At 35.5% G+C, this 23,440-nt stretch overlaps 1 protein-coding gene across 2 annotated transcripts in view; it reads left to right on the plus strand.

Moving 5' to 3' along the window:
• ARHGAP42 (Rho GTPase activating protein 42) overlaps positions 1 to 23,440 on the plus strand; it is a 325,984-nt gene that overhangs the window by 224,373 nt on the left and 78,171 nt on the right. For both annotated transcript variants that reach the window (XM_086678623.1, XM_086678622.1), the window contains exon 6: positions 14,008 to 14,118. In XM_086678623.1, the coding sequence (XP_086534749.1) occupies positions 14,008 to 14,118 (111 nt within the window). The remainder of the gene's footprint in view (positions 1 to 14,007; positions 14,119 to 23,440) is intronic.

The raw sequence follows: 23,440 nt of genomic DNA on the forward strand, positions 1-23,440 counted from the left end.
CACACACACACACACATACTCATGTGCACACACACACGTGCATGCAGGCACATACTTCTTTTCCAGGAGCCATAACCTACAACAGAACACAGTGCACAAATTGTGCCAGAGCAGCTGCTCAGAGCACATAATAGGCAAGGGAAAATATGCATTGCTTTTTTTCCCTCTACTCTTCCAAGAATCAAACCTGTTGAAGGGAGAAGCTGCCATGCTTGCATTTAATTCTGTAACCTCTGTTCCTTTCCAGAGAAACTCTGGTACTTCTGTCAGTACCCAGTTTATTAAGTTGTTTTCAAAAACACCACTCTGTGACTTCTCACCTGCACACTTGACTTCTTGTTGATTTCTTAATGGAAAATAAGTGGTTGCCCATTTTTAGTACTGAATTAGGGGTCAGCTTGTGTTGATAAAACTACAAGGCTATCAATGAGATGGATCATTGGATTAAACAGAATTAGAAAGACTTGTTAAGATTATAGGCTTTATAGTAAATGAAAAGAAGTAATATTTGATATGTAACTGGACACTTTATTTCTATGTATAAGAGGAAGAGATCATAAAGGAAATGTGGAAAGACCAGAATATGTAAAAATAATCTGTATTTCAAAATGTATTAAATCAAATGAAAAGTAAAAGTTTTAGGGAATTTGTACAACATATGACACAGGATTACCATCTCTTATGTATAAGTTGCATTTGCAAATCACTGTGAAAAAGTCTTCAATGGAAAAATATGAGGTAACCATTTGAAAGAGCACAGAATGGAGAAGAAGATGGTGGTGGAGTAGAAGGACCCTAGGCTTTCCTCATCCCATGAGTATAATTAGATAACTATCAAATCATGCTAAATATCCCAGAAATTGACCTGAAGACTAGGAGAACAAACTTCACAACTAAACATAGAGAAGAAGCCACATCAAAGAAGGTAGGAAGTGCAGAGACACAGTTTGAGAGAGAAATGGATCATGGCCATTGTGATGGGGAGGGAGCCATAATTGTGGAGAAGGACGAGAGACAGACTAACATGCTATGGAGGAGTGCACAGGAAAAACAAATCCCCTTGGCAATTGGCTTGGAAAGCAAGAGGGGCTGAATTTCATGAGTTCTGGCAACCAGTGGGACTTAAATCGTGGAGTTCTGTGGGAGGGAAGGCAGGACAAACAGGCTGTGGACGTACAGTGTGGAAATAGGAATCTGAAGAGCACTTGGGGGCACTCAGTGGTGAGGTGACTTGGTTATCCCAGAGCATGTCCCAGAGAGGTAGCATTCATAGAGAGACCCTTCTAGGAACAAAGGAACCGGCAGGTGCTATTTCCCTTCCCTGCCCCTCAGCATAAGTACAAGGCCACCTGTGGGAACTACTGCAGCATAGGCACTTACTACTTACCTTGCTTAAACCAAGTCCTGCCCTCGCTCCCAACTCCATGCCCTTTCTAGTCATGTTTACCTTAGTTCCAGAATGGAAGGCCCATACCCCCAAAAGACCAGCCCAAACCCCTGCCAACACTGCGTCTCCAGATGCAGGAGTTTTGTGTAGCCTAGGTTCCAGTGGCGGTGGCAATGTGTCTCATTTCACAAGCAGATCAGAGCACACCTAGTTAAAACATGCCACATTCAGGCCAGGGTCCAAACACTGCTCACAGCAGGCAAAGAGAGACTTTGTAGATGACTGGGATGAAAGGACACAAGAGCAGACCACATACAGCATACATTGGAGACACTCCTGGACAGGGGACACTACAGTGTAGGTCACTACAGGACCTCTTCATAAGGCCATTACCCTCAAGCATAAGAGATGTACCTGGCTTTCCTAACATAGGCATGGAGACTTACACAAAATGAGAAGACAGAGGACTTTGTCCCAAATAGGACAAGGCCAAGGCCAGAGATCTAAATGAAACAGATCTAAGTAATCTGGCTGATAAAGAATTTAAAGTAATGATCATAAAGATACTCAGTAAATTTGAGAAAAGAGCGAAAGCCATCAGTGAGACCCTTAACAGAGATAAGGAACATAACAGGGATAAAGGGCTCAATAAACAAAATGAAAAACCCACTTGATGGAATGAACAGTAGGCTGGAAGAACCAGAGGAATGAATGAATGACCTAGAAGGCAGAGTAATGGAAAGTAATCAAGCTGAACAAAGAGAGAAAGAGGATTATGCAAAATGAGAATAGACTTAGGGAAATCAGTGACTCCATCAAATATAATAACATTCGTATTATAGAAGTCACAGAAGAAGAAGAAAGGAGAAAAGCAGGCAGATAATTTATTTGAAGAAATAATAGCTGAAAACTTCCCTAATCTGGGGAAGGAAGCAGATATCTAGATCCATGAGGCACAGAGAACCTTTAACAAAGTCAACAAAAACAAATCTATACCAAGGCACTCTATCTATCTATCTATCTATCTATCTATCTATCTATCTATCTATCAGAGCATGCAAATATGCAGGAGCGTGTAGGGGAGGAGCAGAGGGACAGGGAGACAGAGAATCTTAAGCAGGCTCCATGCCCAGTGCGGAGTCTGATGTGGGACTTAATTTCATGATTCTAAGATCATGACCTGACCCAAAATCAAGAGTTGGACACTTAACTGACTAAGCCATGCCTCCCACACCAAGACATGGTATAACTAAAATGGCAAATATAGTGATAATTTTTTTAAGAAGCAAGCAGAAAGACAATTACATGCAAAGGAAACCCCGTTAAGGTTACCATGGGATTTTTCAACAGAAATTTTCCAAGCCAGAAGGGAGTGGCATGATATACTCACCGTGCTGAATGGGAAAAAAATGTGCAACCAAGAATACTCTATCCAGTAATGCTATCATTCATAATAAGAGATCTAAAGAGTTTCTCAGACAAATAAAAACTAAAGGAGTTCATGACAAATAAACCAGCCCTGCAAGAAATATTGAAAGGGGCTCTTTGGGTGAAAGGAAAGACCACAAGTGGGAGCATGAAGTAAGGAAACAAAAAAGCAGTAAAAATGAGTATTTTTATAAAGTTTCAGTCAAGGACTGACAAAATTGAAGGTTGTAAAATATGACACCATATACCTAAAACATGGGGAGGGGAGGAGTAAACAGTGAGTTCAAACTTAAATGATCATCATCTTAATACAGGCTGCTATATGCAGAAAATGTTATATACAAGCCTAATGGTAACCACAAATCAAAACCACTAATAAATATGCAAGGAATAAAGAGAAAGAAATCCAAATATATCACTAAAGAAAACCAGCAAACCATGAAAGTGAGAAAGACAAAGGATCAGAGAAAATCTTAAGAAACCATAAAACAGGTAATAAAATAGCAATAAATACATATCTATAAATAATTAGTTTCAAGGTAAAATGGACTAAATGCTCCAATCAGAAGACATAGTGCAACAGAATGGATAAAGTAGCAAGGCCCATCTATATGTTGCGTATAAGAGACTCATTTTAGACCTAAGGATACTTGCAATTGAAAGTGAGGGGTTGGAGAAACATTTATCCTGCAAATGGATGTCAAAAGAAAGCTGAAGTACCAATACTTACTTTTTTTTATTTCCTTTTGGAGAGATAGAGACAGAGTATGAGTGGAGGAAGGGGCAGAGAGAAAGGGAGAATCTGAAGCAGGCTCCAGGTTCTGACCTGTCTACACAGAGCCCAATGTGGAGCTCGAACCCACAAACCATGAGATCATGACTTGAGCCAAAGTTGGACATTTAACCGACCTCGCCACCCAGGCGCCCCTGAAATACCAATACTTATATCAGACAAAGTAAACTTTAAAACAAAGACTAATTAGAGACAAAGAAAGATATTACATAATAATAAAGAGGACAGTCCAATAAGAAGATGATAGTTATGTGCCTAACATGGGAGCATCCAAATACATAAAGGAATTAATAACAAACACAAAGGAATTAATTGATGGTAACACCATAGTGGGGGATTTTAATACCCTACTTACATCAATGGTGATACGATCTAAACAGAAAATCATCGAGGAAAGAATGGCTTTGAATGACACACTGGACCAGATGGATTTCTCAGATACATTCAGAACATTCCATCTTAAAACAGCAGAATACACATGCTATTCTTTTTTTTTTTTTTTTTTTTTTTTACTTCAAATTTTTATTTAATTCTAGTTAGTTAACATACAGTACAATATTGGTTTCAGGAGTAGAATTCAGTGATTCATCACTTAACATACAACACCCAGTGCTCATCATAACAAGTGCCCTCCTTAATACCATCACCCATCTAGCCCATCTCCCACCCACCTCCCTCCATCAAACCTCAGTTTGTTCTCTATCTTTAATAGTGTCTTATGGTTTGTTCCCTTGTTCTCTTTTTGTTGCCCTCCATATATTCATCTGTTTTCCTTCTTAAATTCCACATATGAGTGAAATCATATGGTATTTGTCTTTCTCTGACTTATTTCGTTTAGCGTAATACACTCTAGCTTCATCTACATTGTTGCAAATGGTGAGATTTCATTCTTTTTTGATGAAAGAATAATATTCCATATATATATACACACACACCACATCTCTTTTTCCATCCATCAATCAATGGACATTTGTGCTTGCTCCATAGTTTGGCTATTGTTGATAATGCTGGTATAAACATCAGGGTACATGTACCCCTTCACATCAGCATTTTTGTATCCTTTGGGTAAATACCTAGTTGTGCAATTGCTGGATTATAGGATAGTTCTATTTTTAACTTTTTGGGGAACCTCCATACTGTTTTTCAGAGTGGATGCACCAGTTTGCATTCCCACCAACAGTTTAAGAGGGTTCCCCTTTCTTTGTATTGTTGCCAACACCTGTTGTTTCTTGTGTTATTAATTTTAGCCATTCTGACAGGTGTGAAGTGATAGCTCTTTGTGGTTTTGATTGGTATTTCCCTAATGATGAGTGAAGTTGAGCACCTTTTCATGTGTCTGTTAGCCAGCCATCTGGATGTCTTCTTTGGAAAAGTGTCTATTCATGTCTTCTGCCCATTTCTTAATTAGATTACTTATATTTTGGTTGTTGAGTTTGATAAATTCTTTATAGGTTTTAGATACTAATCCTTTATCTGATATGTCATTTGCAAATATCTTTTCCCATTTTCGTAGGCTGCCTTTTAGGTTTATTGATTGTTTCCTTTGCTGTGGTGAAGCTTTTTCTCTTGTTGAGGTCCCAATTGTTCATTTTTGCTTTTGTTTCCCTTCCCCCTGGCTATGTGTCTAGTTAGAAGTTGCTCCAGCTGAGGTCAAAGAGGTTGCTGCCTATGTTCTTCTCTACAAATATTTTTAAGTTTATTTATTTATTTTGAGAGACAGAGAAAGAGAAAGAGTGTGCATGAGTGGGGGGGTGCAGAGAGAGAGAGAGGGAGAGAGAGAGAGAATCCCAAGCAGACTCTGTTAGCAGAGGCTTGAACTCACAAACCACGAGAGCATGACTGGAGATGAAGTTGGACGCTTAACTGACTGAGCAACCCAGGCACCTCTCCTCTATGATTTTGATAGTTTTCTGCCTCACATTTAGGTCTTTCATCCATTTTGAATTTATTTTTGTGTATAGTGTAAGAAAGTGGTCCAGTTTCATTCTTCTGCATGTTGCTGTCTAGTTTTCCCAACACCATTTGTTGAAGAGACTTTTTTCCATTGGATATTTTTTCCTGCTTTGTCAAGGATGAGTTGACTGTATAGTTGTGGATCAATTTCTGGGTTTTTTACTCTGTTCCATTGATCTGTATGTCTGTTTTTGTGCCAGTACCCTACTGTCTTGATGACTGCAGCTTTGTAATATAGCTTAAAATACAGAATTGTGATGCCTCTTGTTTTGTTTTTCACTTTCAGAATTGCTTTGACTATATGAGGTCTTTTCTGGCTCCATACAAATTTTTGGATTGTTAGTTCTAGCTTTATGAAGAATGCTGGTGGTATTTTGATAGGGATTGCATTAAATGTGTAGATTGCTTTGCATAGTGTAGAACTTTAATAATGTTTTTTTTCTTCCAATCCATGAGTATGGAATGCTTTTCCATTTCTTTGTGTCCCCTTCAATATCTTTCATAAGTCTTCTATAGTTTTCAGAGTACAGATCTTTTACCTCTTTAGTTAGGCTTATTCCTAGGTATATTATGGTTTTTGGTGCAATTGTAAAAGGGGGTTGATTCCTCACTTTCTTTTTCTGCTACTTCATTATCAGTGTATAAAAATGCAACAGATTTCTGCTCATTGATTTTATATCCTGCAACTTTTCTGAATTCATGTATTCTAACAATTTTTTGGTGGAGTATTTTGCAAATAGTAAAAGTTTGACTTCTTCCTTGCTGATTTGTATGTGATTTATTTCTTTTTGTTGTCTGATTGCTGAGGCTAAGACTTCCAGTACTATGTTAAATTGTAATGGTGAGAGTGGAGATCCTTCACTCATTCTTGACCATGGTGGAAAGGCTTTCAGTTTTTCCCCATTGAGGATGATATTAGCTGTGGGTCTTTTGTATATGGCCTTTATGATGTTGAGGTATGTCCCGTCTATCCTTACTTTGTTGAAGGTTTTTATCAAGAATGGAAGCTGTATTTTGTCACATGCTTTTTCTGTATCTTTTGAGTGGATCATATGGTTCTTTTCCTTTCTTTTATTAATGTGGTGTATCACATTGATTGATTTGTACCTATTGAATCAGCTCTGCAGCCCAGGAATAAATCCCACTGGTATGTACTGTTGGATTCGATTTGCTAGTCTCATGTTGATAATTTTTGCATCCATGTTTATTAAGCATACTGGCCTGTAATTCTCCTTTTTTAAAAAAAAGTGGAGTCTTTGTCTGGTTTTGGAATCAAGGTAATGCTGGCCTTGTAGAATGAGTTCAGAAGTTTTCCTTCCATTTCTATTTTTTTTTTTTTGGAACAGTTTGGGAAGAGTAAGTATCAAGTCTTGTTTAAATGTCTGGTAGAATTCCCCTGGGAACCCATCTAGCCCTGGACTTTGGTTCATTGGGAGATTTTTGATAACCAATTCCGTTTCTTTGCTGGTTATGGATCTATTCAAATTTTCTATTTCTTCCTGTTTCCGTTTTGGTAGTTTGTATGTTTCTAGAAATTTATTCTTTTCTTCCAGATTGCCCAGTTTGCTGACATATAATTTTTCATAGTATTCTCTTATAATTGTATTTTGGTGGTGTTGCTTGTGATCTCTCCCATTTCATTTGTGATTTTTTGGGATCCTTTCTGTTTTCTTTTTGATAAGTCTAGCTAGGAGTTTATCCATTTTATTAATTCTTTCGAAGAACTAGCTCTTAATTTTTTTATTTGTATATTTTTTTTATTTGTATATTGTTTTTTTATTTGTATATTGTTTTTTTATTTGTATATTGTTTTTTTTATTTGTATATTTTTTATTTGTATATTGTTTTTTTGTACTTTTTTTATTTGTATATTGTTTATTTCTGCTCTAGTATTTATTATTTGCCATCTGCTGGCTTTAAGCCTTATTTGCTGTTCCTTTCCTAGCTCCTTTATGTGTAAGGTTAGGTTGTATATTTGAGACCTTTCTTGCTTCTTGAGGTAGGCCTGTATTACAATAAACTTCCCTTTTAGGACAGCCTTTGCTGCATCCCAAAGGTTTTGGACTGTTATGCTTTCATATGCTTTTCATTTCATTTCATTTCCAAAATTACATGGAAACAAATGAAAATGAAAATATAACAGTTCACAACCTTTGGGATGCAGCAACAGTGGTTCTAAAAGGGAAGTTTATAGCAATACAGGCTGACCTCAAGAAGCAAGAAATATCTCAGATATACAAGCTAAAGGAGATAATAATACATTGCCTAACATTACAACTAAAGGAGCTAGTGATAGACAACAGACCAAACCCTGAACCACAACAAGAAAAGAAATAATAAAGACTAGTACGGAAGCAACTGATGTAGAAACTAGAATAACACTAGAACAGATCAATGAAACCAGGAGCTGGTTCTTTAAAATAAAATAAAATAAAAAAATAAAAATAAAATTGATAAGCCTCTAGCCAGACTTATCAAGAAAAAAAAAGAAAGTACTCAAAAGAATCACAAATGAGAGGGGGGAAATAACAACTGACCCCACAGAAGTACAAATAATAATAAGAGACTATTATGAAAAACTCTATGCCAACAAATTAGACAACCTGGAAGAAATGGATAAAGTCTTAGAACCATATAACCTACCAAAACTGATCCAGGAAGAAATAGAAAATTTGAACAGATTGATAATCAGCAAACAAATTGAATCAATAATCAAAAAATTCCCCAAACCAAAAGTCAGTACCAGATGGCTTCACAGGCACATTCTACCAATCATTTAATGAAATTAATACCTATTCTTCTCAAAGTATTCCAAAAAATAGAAGGTAAGGAAAACTTCCAAATTCATTGTAAGAGGCAAGCATTACCCTGATACCAAAACCAGAAAAAGACATCACACACAAAAAAGAGAACTATAGGCCAATATCTCTGATGAACATAGATGTAAAAATTCTCAAGAAAATACTAGCAAATAGCATTCAACAGTATATTAAAAAATCATTCACTACAACTATGTGACATTTATTCCTATGATGAAATGGTGGTTCAGTATTCACAAATCAATCAACATGATACATCACATTGATAAGAGAGGGGATAAGAACCATATGATCATCAATGGACACAGAAGAAACATTTGACAAAGTACAATATCCATTCATGGAATAAACCCTCAACAAACTGAGTTTAGAAGGAACACACCTCAATATAATAAAGGCCATATATGAAAAACCCACAGTGAACATCATCCTTAATGGGGAAAAACTAAGTGCTTTTCCTCTAAGATCAGAAATGAGACAAGTATGTCTCACCAGTTTTATTCAATATAGTACTGGTAGTCCTAGCCACAGCAGTCAGACAACAAAAAGAAATAAAAAGCATCTAAATTGGTAAGGAAGAAGTAAAACTTTCATATTTACAGGTGACATGATACTCTATATTGAAAACCCAGAAGTCTCCCCAAACAACTGCTAGAACTGGTAAATGAACTGAGTCAAGTTTCAGGATACAAAATCAATGTATAGGAATCTGTTGCGTTTCTACACAACAATAATGAAGAAGCAGAAAAAAGAATTAAGAAAACAGTCCCAATCACAATTGCATCAAAAATAATAAGATACCTAGGAATAAACCTAACCAGTATAGTGAAAGACTATACTATATACTCTGAAAGACTATACTATATACTTTGAAAACGAAAAACACTAATGATAGGAATTTAAGATGATCAGAAAAAAATGTGAAGGCATTCCATGCTGATGGACTGGAAAACAATTATTAAAATGCCTATACTAGCCAAAGAAATCTACATATTCAGTGCAATCCCTATCAAAATGCCAACAACATTTTTTCACAGAACTAGAGCAAATAATCTGAAAGTTTGTATGGAACCACAAAAGATTCTGAGGAGCCAACATAAACTTGAAAAAGGAAACCAAAGCTTAGAAGCATCACAGTTACAATAATATCCTGCTGCATGTGACACTGAAACTTACAATTATAAACACATAATAAGTATTGTAAGTTTCAGTGTCACATGCAGCAGGATATTATTGTAACTTATGAGAAGATAATATACATAGTTAGTGAAGGTATGGGAAACTGAGTACACTTTTGCTTTTATGGTGGGAACATAAACTCATTCATTCAATCCTGAAGTAAATTTGGCAACTTATTTCAACAAAGTTTAAATGTGCAGGATAATTGAAATCATTTATATTGGCCGGAATTTACTTAAGAGGAATTATCAGACATGAGCAAAAAAAATAAATTGTATAAATATATTTATGCAAGAGTTATTCACAATGCAAAAGTTTAGAAACATGTGAAAATGGCACAAATGAGTGATTGGAGTAAATATACCAATATAGCTTGACCAAAATGGAATGTAATATGCCTGTAAAAAGTTTTATTTGCAAATTATTTAAATACATTGAGAAATACTCATTGGAATGTACAGTATTATCCAGTTTGTTTAAGGTGGTGTGTGTTCCATATAAAAATATTAACAGTAGGATTATAATTCTTATTTTTATATTTATAATAATGAATAATGAGTAAGCTTCAATATAATGAATATATATTACTTTCATAATTAGGAAAAAATATAGGAGAAAAAGTTTCTCATAGAAAAACTTTTGGTTTTCCATGTATCACTAAATAGTCTTTCAACAGGTTCCTCTTATCTCCACCTCCTAAATGAAAGGACTTCCTTAGATCTACCATTATGCCTCAATTGTTATAGAGTGTGTGTCCCTGAAATCTCTTCTTCCATACTCTCTGTAACATCTTAATGAATGTCTCATGGGTCATGATTTCATCATATCTCTCCACCTGCATTGCCTGGTGGTTCCTGGTTCAGACTATCATTTAGTGAATGTGTGAAATTTCACCTCACGGTTTTCTCAGATTTCCTCCTACTTTTCATTTCTTTAATTCTATTAGTGCTGGTATTATCTCTTATCAAAATTATCTTTGGCTTTTTCTCCTCCTTGCTTCTCACACCCACATCTTTCAACTTCTTTTTTTCTTACTGGGATATATAAACACCTTTACCCCTAGAAGTCTTTTATTATCACATATACCCAGCTTTGCCATTCAATCAATATATTCTACTGTCCCCACTTTAATCTTCTTGAAATGCTACTTTGACAAATCAACATCTTCCTCAAGCTTTTACCCTGTGTATATGATGAAGTTGTCACTCATGCTATCTTACTCCTTAACTCTCACATTTGATTATTCTAAACCTTGCAGTCTACTGAAACATAACTTTTCTTGACTATATTTCCTGTCTTAAACTGTTCTCCTTTTATCTCTGCCTACTGTAAACCCCTCCATTCTTCAGAGTCCAGCTTAAATTCTTTCTTCTTTGTGGGTGATTCGACAAATGTCATATCAAGTTTTTTCTTGCCTTAAGTTAACGTAAGTAGCTTATTGTATCTGGGGAAGAATTTAAGTATCTGCAAAACTCTATGGTTTTCTTAAGAAATTAACTTTTTTTTTTAACAGAATGACTTTACTGCCCCCTTTGTCTAGTAAACAATAGTTTATACATATTGTTCTGGCATGAATATTACTAATGCTCCCTATTAGTTTTAAAAGTTGGGACAAGGGGCACCTGGGTGGCTCAGTCGGTTGGGCATCTGACTTCAGCTCAGGTCATGATCTCACAGCTTGTGAGTTCAAGCCCCGCATCAGGCTCTGTGCTGACAGCTCAGAGCCTGGAGCCTGCTTCGGATTCTGTGTCTCCTTCTCTCTATATCCCTCCCCACTTTCTCTCTCTCTCTCTCTCTGTCTCTCTCAAAAATAAATAAAGATTTAAAAAAATAAAAATAAATAAGTAAATAAAATAAAAGTTGGGACAATAAAGTGTATGGTTATCCTTCTTATCCAGTACAAAATATCAAGCAAAAGTTGCTGGTAGATATATGAGCAAAAGTGCCTTCTACTGAACCACACACTATTAGCATAAGTACAAAAAGGAGTCACCTTAAGTAAAAGAATGCCTTTCTAAATCTTGTACTGGAAAGGTAATAAAGTACAGTATTCCTTTAGCTCTGTACCATCTGGATGACCTTTCAAAGCAGGTTTTGTATATTGAATATAGTTGTCTAGATTGGAGATGATGGAAAACATCTATTACCGGCAAATGGTAAGAGCCATTATTCTCTTTTATCCTTCCTTGCACCCCCATCCCCCATCTTTTCATGACATGGGATTGTGTATGGCAAATAAGTTTCTGAGTAAATGACAATTCTCTTAGGTCAGGGGTCCCCAAGACCACCCCTAGGTTTGGTGATTTGCTAAGATGATATAATGAAAAATCAGCAGAAGATGCATAGAATGAAATCTGGGGGAAAGCAGGCACAAACTTACAAGAGTCCTCTTTCAGTGGAGACAGAGCATGTTTAATTCCCCCAGCCATAAATTGTGACAACACGTGTAAAATGTTGTCTGTTAGAAAGAAACTCATAGACTGAGTGTCCATGGTTTTAATTGGGGGCTCCTCACATAGGTACTCTCTGTGTGTCATATCCTTAAATTCCAGACCCCCAGAAGGAAAGCAGGTGTTCAAAATAAATCATATTGTTGGCACAATTTAGGAACAGTGAGCTACTCTTACCATTTAGGGTGGTAGGTACCCTCCTGAAATCCATTTTCCCAGATACCAGCAAGGACTAGCCTTGTAAACAGGCCTTTCAGTGGAGAACATTCAGGAGTACTGTGCCATCTTCACAGCTTTGTTGACCACAAATAGCCATCTTAAGCTCTAAAGGTGTCTAGTAGTCTCTATAGTTTGTTCTTATGTGCTAGCCAATATAAGCAATGTCATTATTTTTTAAAGTAAATGAAAGCTTCAGAGGTAACTTGTGGAATGGAATGTTATCTCTGAGACTGAAATTATTCTCACATCCTTTACATCCAGTGCTGTACTGGAGCATTCCTTTGGAGAGCTGATTTTCCCATCTCTCTCCAACTCTCACATTCAGTGATGCTGGGTTTGTGGTTTGGAATTGGCTATTTGGGGAATATTTACACCATTGAAACCAGCAAATACTACAAATCAGGTATGCCCACCAGAGAGCCAGTTGTTAAACATTGATTAGCATACCACCACCTATATACCTCCTTACCATTGAGTCTGTAAATACCATGTTGCTTGAAACAGTCATAAGAAAATATAATGATTTGTATGAAATGCTGATACCTAAACAGTCTTCTGGGAGCTGAGAAGTTTCTGGTCCAAATTTCCTACCTGATTTATATGTTCTTTTTATATATTAGTTCGGGAACTTGGAATTCTCAACTTTAAAAATACCTAAAATGAGTTGCTAATAATATCGGGCTATTTTTTATTTATATAAATAGATTTATAGCAAATAAATATAATTATTATTAAAAGTGTTTCAAATGAAATTTTAAGATGCTATGATGCCCAAGCCAGCAAACCTGATTTTCTCTCTTTTAAAGCTTCCTTATGTGAAATTAGCATTGTTAAATGGATCCAAAAAGCAATTTTCTGCTCCCAAATTATTGTTGGTGGATACTTAGTACTCCAGAGAGCCCATTCTTTTCATCTGCTTTTAGTAATCTCAGCTGGCAGGTAGGAGTGCAAAACTGGAAAAGAAAAGTAAAATCATGCTTATACTAGTAAACCAACGTCAGTTTTAAAGAGGACATCAGAAGATGATAGTGGGCATAGAGGAGGGCAACATCAAAAAAAAATTATCTCAGTAACACTTTCTCACGCTTTATCAGTAGAACCTTATTGCAGTTATAAATAATAAATGTGCATATCATTGATGGAGCATCGTTCACTATTTTAGAACCATTGAATTTTTTTTTTTGCCTCTGCCACGTGTATTCCCTTTCTAAGAGTTTATCTAATGATATGACTCTGCTGAATATTCTCAAATGATTCTCCCTCAGTTAAAATCCAAAATTTGTTACGCAGCATCCAAGATTTTTTAAAGTATGATGCCAGCCTTACTTAACTAACCGTCCTGTCCTCCACTTTTTACTCTGCAGCCAAACTCTGTCAGTCTCTTTCATGCCTCTTTACTTTTTCATCTTTGACTGCCAGTTGTTCATCTTAAGACCCAACTCATACCACCATTTTCTTCCTGAGTCTAGTTTCTTTTCCTATGATCCCATAGATTTTCATATACATTTAGATGCCTTTTTCATATTTTTTGTACTGAATGTGGTACACTTACTCCCTGCTGCCCCTTCATACTCCATGTCCTGTAAACTTGGTGGGCAAGGACTATGTTTTCCTAGTTCCTGTATGCCCAAAACATAATAATAGAATTGCTATATTAAAACTTTTTGTAGCACTTAACTTTTAATAGAGATATTGGAGTAGAATAGGATTTGAGGCTTTTTCTACATAGAGCCATCAATAATTACTTTGTGTCATGACTTGCCTTTTTTTACTCCTTAGGCAGATACACTGATTGACCGAGAGCATCAAAATTTTTATGAAGCATCATTAGAATATGTCTTTAAAATTCAAGAGGTTCAAGAAAAAAAGAAGTTTGAATTTGTTGAACCGGTAAGTTTCAGTTTCCCTACAAAACAGTAGTTCTAACATACCATATGAAAAGAAATGGCAATGTTTTTCTGTTGAAAATTGTGATTTTTTTTTAAAAAGAACAAAAGGGAAGGGAGGAATAGAGGAGGGAAAATAGGTGGAGTTCAGGGCACTATTAGGGCAATGGAACTATTCTATATGATACTGTAATAGTGGATACATGTCATTATACATTTGTCAAAACCTACAGAATATACAATGAACAAGGTAAACCCTAATGTAAAATATGGATGTTAGTAATAACGTATCAATATTTGGTTATCATTGTAACAAATGTAGCATACTAATACAAGATGATAATAATTAGGGTGTGTGGGTGGAGGTTGAAGGAATATATGAAATCTCTTTATTTTCTCTACTCAATTTTTTTTTTAATTTTTTTTTCAACGTTTTTTTTATTTATTTTTGGGACAGAGAGAGACAGAGCATGAACGGGGGAGGGGCAGAGAGAGGGGGAGACACAGAATCGGAAACAGGCTCCAGGCTCCGAGCCACCAGCCCAGAGCCCGACGCGGGGCTCGAACTCCCGGACCGCGAGATCGTGACCTGGCTGAAGTCGGACGCTTAACCGACTGCGCCACCCAGGCGCCCCTCTACTCAATTTTTAAATAAACCTGACTACTCTTAAAATATTTTATTAATAGAAAAATTAAAAGATTAAAAAGACTTACATTATATATACCTAAGTAAATATAGCTCACCACTAAAGCGACCCATTTACTAAACCTTTAGGTGAAAGGAAAAAACATAAGGTTATATTTCACCCTTTGTTTCATTCCACTTCCTTGAAAGTCTGGGATCTGCCTGACTTTCCTATGAGGTAATGTAAAAAGTAATGGATTCCTTAATATAAATTGCATTACAGGAAAAAACAGGTAGCTGGTCTTTATAAGTTTACTTCATTTTCTTAGCATTTTTCCCCCAAGTTGTACCATAATATGTTATAATATTGCCTGAGTAGGTGTCTTCATAAAGCATCATATGTGGTGAGTAAAGGTAAGTTCTAGAAGTCAAGATGATCTTCAGTTAATATATAATGTCAATTCCCATGAGAGGAGCAATAGTTAAATACATAGGTAATCTAAATGATTATTTAATCCATATTTTTCTTCCTATGTCAGTTTTTTAAAAATGTGTTTATAGTTAAGTAATAAAATACCTGTTCCTGTTTAAGGGGAGATAGTGAGGAAAAGGAAAAATAATACACATTTTAAAATATATTTGACGAAATTCATTTCTTGTGGGGAAACCATTAATGATTCCCTAAGGATGATGGGAAACAGAGGCAGAGCAGAGCCTGGGAAAAGTTCTTAGACCCTGCCTGGCTCCCAGCCACTTGTGTTTCATTTTTCTCTCTTCAGCTGAAACTACCTCACTCGTTCCTATAAACTGGGCATTTGGCAAGCTTGTAAGACTAAACCTTCAGCCAGACAAATTTAAGGAACTGAAGACCACAACACAGGCTCAGGAATTTAATTTTTACCTTTTATTTGGGATAACAGTCTTAACTACAAGTTCTGTTTTTTCAAACAAACGGCTAAGTCCTTAAATCCCTTAGAATGAGTTAGTAACCTCTTATTTAGTAGATGTTTTGGGTATCTTATTAAATTTTATATGACTTAAGGGACCTTCTAAGGCTTATCTGTGGCTCATTGAGATCTAGGCAGCCTAACAACCACCAGTTTGGGAAGATGACAAATATTTAAAATTCCTATTCCCTTCTCATTTAGCCCATCTCTTTATCCACCTCCCCTCCAGCAACCCTCAATTTGTTCTCTATAGTTAAGAGACTATTATGGTTTGCCTTCCTCTCTTTTATCTTATTTTGTTTTTCCTTCCCTTCCCCTATGTACATCTATTTTCTTTCTTAAATTCTGCATATGACTGAAATCATATGGTATTTGTTTTTCTCTGACTGATTTTACCTAGCATAGTACACTCTAGTTCCATCCATGTTGTTGTAAATGGCAAGATTTCATTCTTTTTGATGGCTGAATAATATTGCATTATATATATGTGTGTGTGTGTATATACACATATATATGTTTGTATATGGATATGTATATACAGATATATGCATATATATACTACCACATGTGTGTGCATGTATGTATATATATACACATATACATACACACATGTACACATATGTGTCTGTGTGTGTGTATGTGTGTGTGTGTATATATATGTACACACACACACACACACACACACACACACCACATCTTCTTTATCCATTTATCAGTCGATGGACATTTGGGCTCTGTCCATAGTTTGGCTATTGTTGATAGTGATGCTATAAAACATTGGGGTGAATGTGCCCCTTCGAGTCAGTACTTTCTTATCCTTTGGATAAATACTTAGTAGTGCAAGTGCTGGATTGTAGGGTGGTTCTATTTTTAACTTTTTGAGGAACCTCCATGCTGTTTTCCAGAGTTGTTGCACCGTTTGCAGACCCACCAACAGTGTAAGAGGGCTCCCCTTTCTCTGAATCCTCACCAACACCTGTTTGTTAATTTTAGCCATTCTTACAGGTTTGAGGTGATAGCTCATTGCAGTTTTGATTTATATTTCCCTGATGATGAGTGATATTGAGAAGTTTTTCATGTATCTTTTAACCATTTGTATGTCTTCTTTGGAGAAAGATCTATTCAAGTCTTCTGCCCATTTCTTAACTGGATTATTTATTTTTTGGGTGTTGAGTTTGATTAAGTTCTTTATAGATTTTGGATACCAGCCCTGTATCTGACATGTCATTTGCAAATATCTTCTCCTATTCCGTAAGTTGCCTTTTAGTTTTGTTGATTGTTTCCTTCACTGTGCAAGTGTTAAGCTACTACAGACATAACAATAATGTCAAAAGGGAGATTATCTGCTTTTCCACTGTAGTTGACTATGGGTAACTAAACTACAGAAAGCAAAACCTCAGCTAAGTGGGACACCACTGTGTTAGAAATAAATATTCCGGGGCGCCTGGGTGGCGCAGTCGGTTAAGCGTCCGACTTCAGCCAGGTCACGATCTCGCGGGGTCCGTGAGTTCGAGCCCCGCGTCGGGCTCTGGGCTGATGGCTCGGAGCCCGGAGCCTGTTTCTGATTCTGTGTCTCCCTCTCTCTCTGCCCCTCCCCCGTTCATGCTCTGTCTCTCTCTGTACCAAAAATAAATAAAAAAACGTTGAAAAAAAAAATTTAAAAAGAAATAAATATTCCTACAGTGTCATTATTTCAAGGAAAAGCTGGTTCAAATACATAGAAAAACAGGGGGCATTTATGTTTTTTTATTAAACTATATAATTATTTTAACAGTATACAGAAAATAAGCTTTTTAAACTTAGTTTTCATTAGATATATAATTTTAATGGTCCCCCCCCATTTATATATCTTACATAGAAAGTGATTATAGTTAACTGGGGTTCCCCCCCCCATTTATATATCTTACATAGAAGGTGATTGTAGTAGCGTAGTTAACACTATTTAGTGTGGTAGCAAATAGCCACATATGGCTATCAGACATTCAAAATGAAAGTCTAGAATAAGGTGGGCTGTAAATAGGAAACACCTACTAGATTACAAAGGTTTGATACAAAAAAGTATATAAACTATGTCATTAAAATAGCTTTTATATTGCTTAAATATTGACATGATATATTGGATAAATTGTGTTAAACAACATATTAAATTTCACTTGGTTTGAAAGTTTGTGTTTTTTTTAAATTTTTTACCATTTATTCATTTTTTGAGAGACAGAGAGAGACAGAGTGTAAGTGGGGAAGAGACAGAGAAAGAGGGAGACACAGAATCTGAAGCAAGCTCCAGGCTCTGAACTGATAGCACAGAGCCCAACACAGGGCTCAAACTCACAAACCGTGAGATCATGACCTGAGCCAAAGTCGGATGCTTAACCGACTGAGCCACCCAGGTGTCCCAAGTTTGTGTTTTTGTTTTTTGTTATTTGTTTTGTTTTGTTTATGTGGCTACTAGGAAACTTAAATTTTCACATTGGTTTGCATTTATTCACATTATGTTTCTGTGAAACAATGCTAAAAAAAGTCCTTTCAGATTTGGCAGCATGATATGTGAGTTCAGGTCTAGTATGGGAGGAAAAGATCAGAGAGAGAAAAACATCATCTCCTGAATCTTGTTCTTAAGATCCTCCTTCTTCTCAGAGTTGCTTGGAGCTTATGAGAATTTTGAGAGATTAGAGGGAAAAGCTTCTGAAGTATGCTGATCATGAACAGCTTACCTCAGAGAGTTGAGCCCTGGTGTATTTGAAATACATTGTGGTACAGGAAAGTTTGTGGCTCAGAAGCCCAAAGAATCTTTTTATGACTTAACTCCCTTATGGTTCATTCAGCTGCAGTTTGTGTATGTTTTGATTACATTCTTTTGCAAACTTAGCTGGAACTAAAGTTTTATGGGCAACTACTATGTGTAATGTGTTTTCTCTGTGTTATTTCACATGACCCACAAGATAGGTTTATTATTAGGTAGTTGTTATTTTTCCAGATGAGGAAATTAAGTCACAGAAAGACTGTTAGTTGCCTGAGGTCACAAACTTAAAGAGAGGGAGACACAGGAATCCAGAACCCAAAGCTGACGTCCTGTATAGTATCAACTTACTGTGTTGTAAGTTACCTGATTACAAAAATTAGTCCTTCCTTAACACTTGCTCTGACCAAATAAAATATATGACTACAAAACATTGTATTGTAAAGCAAGTATTTTAATTCCTTGAAAATAGGAGATTGATCTTTACTTTGGTAAAGGTGCTTGAATCAATGTACATAACTGTGCATTTATTCATTCTTCCATCCTTTTTTAATCATCTTTTTTAAAAAGTTGCCCCCTCCCCTTGGCTGCAGTTGACCCACCCTTTTCATTAATTGACAGACAAGTATAATGGCTGAAAGGCCATTATATATAAGATGGAATTTGGCTCCAGTCTTAACAGCTGTATAAATCTGGCTTGTTTTTCACTCTGTGTACCTTAGGTTTTTATCTGTAAATTGGAAATAAAAAATTGTAGTTTCCAGGATTTTGGTAAGGTGCAACCAATGCAGGTAACATACAGAGCAAGTGCCTGGTGCATCATTAGCATCAGTAAGTTTTCAGCTGGTATGGAGCCTTCACATTGACTATTAGCATTAGATACAAAAATAATATTAACGAGTTTTTTAGTGTGACTTCAAGGCCAGATAGAACTTTTTCAAAAGCACATTTTTTAAATTTTAATATGCTTTTTTAAAAATACACATCTAAATGCTGTAAGAGTATGTTTTTATTATTCTTTTTAGACTTCATTTTAGTCTTTTTGTATTATATTTAAAATATGAAAAATGAAAATAAACCATTATTGGGCCACCTCGGTGGCTCAGTCGGTTAGGCATCTGACATTTGATTTAGGCTCAGGTCATTATCTCACAGTTTGTGAGTTTGAGCCCTGTGTCTGGCTCTGTGCTGATAGTATGGAGCCTGCTTGAGATTCTTTGTCTCCCTCTCTCTCTGCTCCTGCCCCACTAGGCACACACACTCTCTCTCTTTCTAATATAAGCAAATATTTTTTAAAATGACAAGAAATAAACCATTATGTGTAAACTAAAAATACTGTTTTTGATATTCTGTCCTGAGTCTCCTAACTTTAATTTTAAGTCTCTTGCTAAAGAAAATTTCACTTAATCTGCTTAATATGCTTCTTATATCATGAAGTATACTAGAAAATACTTCTTGGGTTGTCTAAAGTTTGAATAATTAAATTAATTAAATTACTAAATATTACATACTAAATTAAAGTCAGATAATATATAGACCTGCAGTCTTGAAAGTAAAACCTTTTTGCGTTTTCAATATACATTAGCTTTAATATATAAAATTAACTTCAGGTAAATTATAGTGAACAAATAAGACGATGTCATTTATTTTTTCAAAACTTTGTAGGCCTGAGGGTTAAATTTGCTAAAAACCTAAATACAGTTATTCTATAAAAATGAAACAATAAAGCCAACCTATCTTAAAATCTGTATTGGTCCTTGGATTTAGTTCTGGCTATTGCTACTGAAAATTTCCAATTTGCAAAAACAGTTAGATAGTGAATAGAATTTACTGCAAAAGCAGTTAGATAGTGAATAGGATTATAGGGTAGCTCCATTTTTAACTTTCTGAGAGACCTCCATACTATTTTCCAGAGTGGCTGCACCAGTTTAACATTCTCACCAGCAGTGTAAAAGGGTTCCCCTTTCTTTGAATCCTCACCAGCACCTGTTGTTTATTTGATTATATTTTTATACTGTTTCATTTCCATTCAACAAATTACTCTGAATATCTAAGTATTAAACTTAAAGCACTTAATGGTTATTTTGAGACTGTCATCTAAGATATTTATCTCTGTTTCCTCTGAATAAGGAATAGCAGAAAGTACAAGTTTAATAACTCACAGGCTGGATACTTGGATGAAAATTGATGCCTTTGCCCTATGTTGCCAATCATAGTTTCCAGTCACCAAATGTAGAGGTTTTTTTTTTTATTTTTTTTAAATTTTTTTTTTTTTGACGTTTATTTATTTTTGAGACAGGGAGAGACAGAGCATGAACGGGGGAGGGTCAGAGAGAGAGAGGGAGACACAGAATCCGAAACAGGCTCCAGGCTCTGAGCTGTCAGCACAGAGCCCGATGCGGGGCTCGAACTCACAGAGTGCGAGATCGTGACCCGAGCCGAAGTCGGCCGCCCAACCGACTGAGCCACCCAGGCGCCCCTATGTAGAGGTTTTATATTAGATTTGGATTTCTTTCACTGCATTATAGTATTCTGTGTAAATTCAGTATTCTGAAGTAAATTTTATTTTTTTAAAGTAGCCTTAATTGGGATGTAATTCACATACCATACAATTAAGTCATCTCAAGTTAACTTTTGTCAATGGTGTGAAGTAAGGTTCCAACTTCATTCTTTTGCATATGGTTATCCAGTGGTTCAAGAAACATTTGCTGAAAAGACTATTCTTTATCCCTTGAATGGTCTTGTTGTCCTTGTTGAAAATAAGTTGACCTTGATATGTGGGCTTATTTCTAAATTCTCTTCTTTTTCATTGATTTAATGTCTATACTTGTGCCAGTATCACACTATATTGATTACCATTGCTTCGCATTAAGTTTTGAAATTGAGAAGTGTGAGTCTAAATACTTTGTTCTTCTTTTTCAAGATTGTTTTGATGGTCTGGGTTCCTTGCAATTCCATATGAGTTGTAGCATCAGCTTGTCACTTCTTATTATAAAGAAGTCAGCTAGGCTTCTCATGGGGATTGCATTAAATCTACACATCATTTGGGGAGTATTGCCATGTTAACAGTATTAAACTTCTGATTAATGAACATGAAGTATTTGCCTTTTATTTAAACTGTCTTTAAGGAATTAAACAGTGTTTTATACTTTTCAAGTTATAAATTTATACTTAAAAAATTATTCTTTGGTATTTTATTCTTTTGAAACTATCATGAATGGGATTCTTTAATTTCATTTTCAGATTATTCATTCCAAGTATATAGAAATAAAGTTGATTTTTATATATTGATCTTGTATCCTGCAGTGTTGCTGAACTTGTTTATCAGTTCTAGTAGTTTCGTTAGTGGATTCCCTAGGATTTTCAGTGATCAACTTCTTAGGAGATAAGGAATGGATCACATTAGAAGAGTCTTTACATCTCAGTCCTTCTTATTTTGAGCAACAGTCCAGGAATTACTGCATCAGTTGCTTCAGGGCTCTTCTCCTCACTCCCATGCTAGCCCCAGCCCCTTTTCTTACTTTTCTTTTCCATTCACAGTATCGATGATAACTGTGGGTCCTTAAGACTTGAAACCTGGTGATTGATGGGATGGGGAATTATGAATGTTTTTCCTTTGCTGTCTTGCAGTGATTTTTGCTAAATGATTATCTGTAAATGTAGTGTCAACATTTATATTTGGTCAGGTTATTGGAGTCGCAAATAGTTATTTGATTCTAAAATCCTTGGGAATAATAAAGTGCTATGTAAAGCTTTTCTGGTGATAAAAATGATTTAATATGAAAACCTATCTCTTCAGTAGTTTTTAGTTGTTATTATTATTTTAAAGTTCAGGTTTACTTTAAGGTAAGCTGAGACAGTAATCTTTCCCACACTGCTCCACCCACTCAGTCCAATTGAACACAGAAAACAGCATATAGGAAATGGAATTCTTAAGCTTTTTAGGCTGTCCTATTAAGTTACCTTAATTTAGCCTCATGGAACCTGTTGAGAATAAAATAAACTAGTAGTTATTCAAGCCTTAAAAAGTTTGACTCTACTGCCATCTAGTGGCAGTTATTTCATACATGTGGTCTTTAAACTTTCACAAAAAATGCTTGCAAAGTAGGTGTGGAACAAAAGGAAAATGTGGGTGGGTCTTTGTAGACAATTTTTTTGTACCTCCCTCCAAATTGTTGTTTCCCTAGGGGATGCTTAGCATGTATTGTCTGCTACTGGGCAAATCTCTGAATTCTGCTAGAAGATGCCAATAGGTTTATTTATTTAGACAGATCTTGGGGAATTTGATGTTTTATAGGAATACTTACTATAGGTATTCTTATCGTCTTTATAAGTTTAATTAAATTCTGTATACTTAGGATAATATTAGAATAGCATCTTCCTTGTATGGCATGTAGCTAATAAGATAGTTTAATTGGAGACCAATTGTAGACATTAAAACATGAAATAATACTCCTTCAAACTACTTCATAAACTATTATTCATATATTTAAAATTTAAAAGACTAGTTTTCTATATACTTCAAAAGTATATACTTCAAAAGAAGTATACTTCTTATTTGTCTCTGAAAACTTACAAATCTGTATATCCAAATCTCAAAAAATTAAAGATATTCTTAACCCTATTTTAAGATATAGTTCTTTTTAATTAGGCCACAGTATGTGCACACTGTATATTGGATATTTCAGCATATCTACATCATTTTAGCAAAGGATAATCTATTGAGTATTTAGTTTTGATAGTAATTATCTGTTGATATATAATTGACAGTGTAAAATAATTCTAAAATTGGAAAACAATACATTTTGGCATCAGGAATTGTTAAACAAGAGAAAGGAAGTCTTTAAAATATAACAGCTTAAAACTAATTTGAAAGTACTTGCTTTCTGACATGAGCATAACTTAGTAAGAAGTTGACTTGCTATAGGAAGAAAGCATTAAGTCCTTGTTTTCAGATAGAACCAGTAGTTATTCTTGGAAATTATAACACATATACCACTTGGTGCTTACGCCGAAT

The sequence above is a fragment of the Puma concolor genome, chromosome D1 (genome assembly GCF_028749965.1).
Source record: "Puma concolor isolate L17-30 chromosome D1, mPumCon1.1.hap2, whole genome shotgun sequence".
In the NCBI taxonomy this organism is placed as follows: Eukaryota; Metazoa; Chordata; class Mammalia; order Carnivora; family Felidae; genus Puma; species Puma concolor.